The 5,861-nt window shown below is 39.6% G+C and overlaps 1 protein-coding gene across 1 annotated transcript in view; it reads left to right on the forward strand.

The window, feature by feature from the left end:
- The first annotated feature begins 2,217 nt into the window (after positions 1–2,217).
- ACO1 (aconitase 1) overlaps positions 2,218–5,861 on the forward strand; it is a 31,277-nt gene continuing 27,633 nt past the window's right edge. Inside the window, exons 1-2 of the mRNA XM_019555083.1 lie at positions 2,218–2,353; positions 3,902–4,070. Of these exons, the coding sequence (XP_019410628.1) occupies positions 2,257–2,353; positions 3,902–4,070 (266 nt within the window). The 5' untranslated portion in view covers positions 2,218–2,256. The remainder of the gene's footprint in view (positions 2,354–3,901; positions 4,071–5,861) is intronic.

The raw sequence follows: 5,861 nt of genomic DNA on the forward strand, positions 1-5,861 counted from the left end.
AATGTAAAAGTCCTCTTAGGTAGAAAACTCCATTTTGTACAGGGGTAGTTGAGGCTGGAAGCATATTCACCTGTGTATGTGAGAGTTGCTCTGTGATGTAAAGGTAAACTTTGTGGTGTTGCATGGCCAGTGGATTTGCCACTCTGAGGCGGGTGAGGACACTTTTGGAATCTGTCTGCTGTTATCCTAGCCCCATCCTTCGAAGACCCTCTCTGCTCTAATCTTTGCTACAGGAAAAAGGTGGGAGCCTTCTCCATGTATTTAGGGTATCGAAGTAAATGCTGGGAAAGAGCTTAATGTTTACCTTGACTTCTTAAACACAGTAAGGCTATTTTAGTCTTATCTATAATTTCACAAGAATAGATTAGCTAGTGTGTAGGGGAGGCATCTGCTGATTTACATCCTGCATATACCCTTTGAGGCCTTGTATTCCAATGCCCTCCCCTCCCACCCCCATCAATTTAAATTCTGTTTGGATTCTCTCTTTCTTGGTACCAGTACAAGGATTGTAGTGCCACTTCACTTCCTCTTCCACTCATTTTTATTTATTGTCAGCTAGGTAAAACTTATGCAGACTTGATTTCTGATTTCTTATCTGCACAATTTTTCGGAGATCCAGAATCCGATAAAGTCTGTCTGATCACATAGGCACTGAACCCGATGGATTTGGGAGGGTGGGGAAGAGCAAAGGAGAAGGACAAAGAACCCAGTAAAACAACACTGTAAAATAGTTTTTATTTTTAATCATATGGCCTAGATCTAAGCTTTTCCTATGACCCCTAAAGTCTGAATCCCAAACTTTGTGTTTCTGCTCTGAAAGGTCACTGTTAAATGTGTGCTTGCTTAAGCATCCTACTTGTTCCCTCTGTGTTTAGTGTCCTTTAGAGTCTATTGACATTGGAAGTAAAAATAGTTTGACTGCTGTTAGGTCTGGCTAGGAGCAGCTGGATTTTCCTCCTTCCTGGATGTCCCCAGCAGAATTGTTTACTGGGCTTCAGTCATTGCACCCATGTAAAGTCCACAGTGGGTATGACATGAGACTGTCAACACCAAAGTGCAGGCATCTACAACTTAAACAGTGGCCCATAATAACTTAAGACAGAGTTTGAGCCACCAAATCTTTATTTTGGTCATAATGCCCAAGCCGGAAGATGGAAGACATATTCTAATTCACCATTAATATGCTCAGTAAATGGAATAGAATGGTGGGTTTGAGTTTTGGTTTGTTTGGCACTGCCTGCTTTTTGGCATATCCTGGGCAATTATTTACATTGTGCACTGAGCAGTACATGTGACAGAACCATACAAACTTTCTTATTAACCTAACTTCTTTCTTTGCTACTCATTTAAAACCTCAGTGCTCCTTCCCACACACAGGGACCTCTAGTTAAAGGTTTCTGTAAACAAAATGGGACAGGACATGAACCTGTTATTCATCCAAATTGTCCCAGGTATACTTGGGAAGATAGAATCTTGATGGGCAAAATGAATGCACAACTTGGCCTGTATTAGTATGATGATTAGAACAAATATTTAGATAGATTTGAATAGATTTGAAAGACTTTTAAAAGGGGGTCAGTATTGCTATCCCCATTTTACAGATGGGGAGACCAAGAAAAGTGACATGACTTGCCCAGGGACACAAAGTATGCCAATTGAAGAGTGGTGGCTAGAACCACCATCTCCAAATCAATGTTCCACCTGCTGGGCCACTACAATAGCTAAAATTAAGTCACAGTTATACGCAACGTTTAAACTGGAAAAAAATGTGTACAATGAGGTTATTTATCTGTTTATTTTTCCAGTGCTTATATGCCACCCCAACAGGTGGCATATAAATCCACGAAAGCTGTGGGTACTTAGCCCTTTTGAAAATTTAAGATCAGGGTTTATTGTCTTTATTGGATTCTGTCTGGTGCTATATGCTTTCTGTTTGTTTGAATGCAGGGTGGGAACACGTGTCAGTTCATCTTGGAAATCACTGTGGAAGACTTGGCACCACAGTGTTACTGTGGTTCCTAAATTAGAGAGTCATGAAATCCAGCTGAAAATATACTACAGAGAAATTACTGCACTTTTATAGTCTTTCTGTCATCTTAAAATGACTTCAGGGGCATAATGAGTGAATCGTTTGTTTGCTCAGTAATATACAATCTGATACAGGCTTAACTGCTGAGGCCACTCTTCATTTAGGTTGTATCAGGTGACGGGACTTTCTCTCTTTTGTGCTTTCAGTGACACGAAGGACCTTTCATCATGAGCAACCCTTTCATGCAGATCGTGGAGCCATTAGACTCCAACCAGCCTGAAAAGAAATTCTTCAATGTGAGCAAATTGAAAGACGAAAGATATGGTATGTTGACACCATAAAGGAATTGACATCTTCATATCTTCTCCCTGCTACTTGCTGCATGTGGCACTGAAAATAACTGTAGGAGGGCCTTGCGGTCCTAGAATGGTACAGGGAGGTTGCTTCTTGAAAACTGGGTTCTAATGTTTGCAAACTAGAATCCAAACTTTGTTTTATTAGTCTCTTAGCACAGTAATATTATTACTTGTAACTCTGAACTGGATAATTCCCTATTTCATGTAACAGTTCAGTGTTTCCCAGGATACAGCATGTGCTTCATGGTGTGGGCATGAAGGACCACAATAGCTGGAAAAAGCAGAAGGGCAATTTTTCCTTATGGTGCCATTAAGTTTGAAAGGGTACAGTAGAAATGAAGCTTGGTTTATCCTTCCTTCCTTCCCAATGCTGGAAAAAGGCTGTGGGGAACTGCTGTGTGTCTAATCTTTGAATCTGCCAATTAATCGGAATTTTTTTACATCTTTCCTGCTTACTCCATTGAAAACTCTTACTCTTCCTGAATTCATGCAAACTTCCCTTTCATGGCACACTCAGATGCTTAACTGTTACTGTTGATGTTTATAGCCAATGCTAACACTACATGTATTCATATATATCCGCAGCCTATAGGCGAGAAACTGTTGCTTAAACTAAAAGTTGATCAAGGGGTAGATTGTTGCTATTTTTCTTTAAATGGTAGAAAACAATGTCCTCTCAAGCCCAGTATCTTGTGGTTCGTTTAGACTGATGATGACAAATAAACTAATGCTATCGTTTTGTCCCTTAAAGACTGGCAGGGTCCTTTAGAAATACAAGAATTGCCATAATGAATTTTAGTAATGGCAGCAGTGACAGTTGTTCACGTCTTCAAATAAAGAGGGAAGCAACTCCATAACAGAAAATTATTGTGTAATTTCCTGATGATAGATTTTTTTTTTTTTTTTTTAGCCATACAAGTTAGCATTGACTCTGCCTTGAAATGTGACACTGGATCCCTGAAATATGATAGGGCCACATAAACCATTATTATGGTAATACCTATTATCCAGGTGATGACTGAGAGTATGCATCATAATATACATTATTGTGGGGAAATGTTCTAAGGCTTGGAACACTGGAAATTAATTGAGTCAAAATGTGGGGGGGGGGGGCGTTGTTTGTTGGTTTGATCTGTTTGTTTGTTGTATGTTTTTGAGGGGTTACACTGTTTGGGGCTAGCACTCAGGTAGTGAGCATTCTGTAGATTAAGATAAGGCATCCTTTGGCTTGAATTCAAAGGGATCGAATGTGTTTTACAGCATATTTCTCTCTTCAGGAGCTCTAAATATTATTAGGGATCAGCTATTAATGACCATGAGGCATATCCTCTTTTAATGAGTGAAATCATGCCTCCCGTCCTGTCCCACCTCCCAGGCTTAATGGCAAAAGCCTCATTTGCTTCACTGTAGCTGCGACTTCTCCTAACAGGTGAAAGGATATAGCCACATGCAGGCATTTGGATATGACATCTAAGACATGAAAACCAAACTACTTCCAGTCTCTTTCTTTTCCCAGAACGGTTGCCATTTTCTATTAAAGTCCTTCTGGAGTCAGCCATCCGTAACTGTGATGAGTTTCTAGTGAAGAAGGAAGATGTTGAAAACATCTTCAATTGGCAGGTGATGCAACACAAGAATGTTGAAGTGCCATTTAAACCTGCACGAGTTATTCTACAGGACTTCACGTGAGTCTTAACACTCCCTCAAACTAGGGAAATATGATTGTAAGAGCTGCAGAAGAGTTCAGATGGGGGTGGAGAGAGAATGGAGAGCAGGTGAAGTGTCTGAAGTATTCTTTAAATATTGTCTTAAAACTGCTGCATGTGAGGTTCATAGTGTTGCTTTAAACAAACACCAGACATTTTAAAAGCATTTGATAAAACACTGTGTTTTGAGGGAAACGAATACTTTTATGATGCTATTTAAAAATATGGAGGGACAAAATGAGATGTATTTTAGAAGGGTCCTACCGATTTTGATGGTATAGTTGGCAATTCTAGATTTCTGTCTTTGAGAACTGACTTGTAAATGTTGTCCTAGAACTTACATGTTTCTAAGGCAGTTGCTTGAAACCAATGCAAAAATGTTACTATCTTGCTTGTAAAATACAAATTCAGAACAAAGAAATCAGTTGACTGCATTGCAGTATGGTTAGCTTTCCAAGGGCAGTTTGCAAGAGGGATGGATTTTCAAGTAGAACTTTGTGTTGCTTTGTACTGTGCTTGAATCAATAGTCCACTGTCCTTTGATCTTTCAACCCTTCATGGTAGGAGAGAATTTGGTTTAGCCTCATGGGTTTGTTACTAAAGCACAAGTACATTCTGTTCTTCACCCGTAGGTGTGAGAGAGAAGGTACAATGTCTAATGCTTGGCATTTGTACTGGCTTGCATTCTCTAGATCATTTTGCAAGCACCAAGGACCCAGTCTTGGTTGTTTTTTAAAGTCAATAAAGGAAACTCATTTTTCTATTGGAAATGATCTTGAGGTCCTAATTTAATTTTTGCCTCGTGAGCTAGGTGCTATTGTTACCTTGTCACAAATGGAGAACCTGTAGGGCAGAAAGGTTAAGCCACATTTTTGGAAGAGCTGCTTTCCTATTCTGGTATTTAGAGAAGCAGCCAAGCTGAGTGCAGAGGTCTTCTGAAATATCTTAGAACTGTTGCATCAGAAGCTGTTGGGTCCTTACTTTTGAAATAATTGCTTTTATGTAGATGTCTAAATAGGAGCTGAACTCTCTTGAAAAAAACTTGGTGACTAACCTGAGCACCGATGATTAAATTGCAAGTTAGACTCCAGGGTTAGGCTTTTTGGGAGTTCCTAATTGGATACATTTTAGTTTCTGATGTGTAACAAGAAGTCACTTTTCCAGTCTCCAGAAGTGTTGACAGTAGCCTCCTGTGTCCTTTTCTTTTTTCTTTCTGTATGTACCAATACTTCTACTAGCTCATATTACTGATTGCTTCCTCTGCCATAAGTATAGCATGAGATAAGATGTCAATTCAGTTACTTGCCTAAAGTAATATTAGGTGTGGTGTAACAATGCTTATCTTTATTTCCTTCATTGTTCCTGCTGCTTTTAGTAAGCTAAGTTAGCTTTCTGATAAGTGAGCTTCCTAGGCTGACTTTTTAAAAGGCGTTGAAGCTAAGAACATTGTAAGTGTCCACATGCTTGGCCTTCCTTACTGTCTCTTCCTTTTCCTCCTGGATTGCTGTTACAAAAAGTTCATGCAGTTGGAGCATATAACTGTAACTTTATCATAAGTTCTGCTTTTCTATTCATGGTTTTACTCTAAGTAGCTGTGTGGCTTTTGAAGGAAAAACATTTGACATCTTCATAGATTTCATAGACATTAGGGCTGGAAGGGACCTCGGGAGATCATTGAGTCCAGCCCCCTGCCTGAAGGGCAGGAAGTCAGCAAGATAAGCATCCAATTTACTCTTGAAGGTGTTCAATGTAGGTGCTTGAACCACCTCC

Source organism: Crocodylus porosus, unplaced genomic scaffold, assembly GCF_001723895.1.
Source record: "Crocodylus porosus isolate Cpor-Errol unplaced genomic scaffold, CroPor_comp1, whole genome shotgun sequence".
NCBI classification, from domain to species: domain Eukaryota; kingdom Metazoa; phylum Chordata; order Crocodylia; family Crocodylidae; genus Crocodylus; species Crocodylus porosus.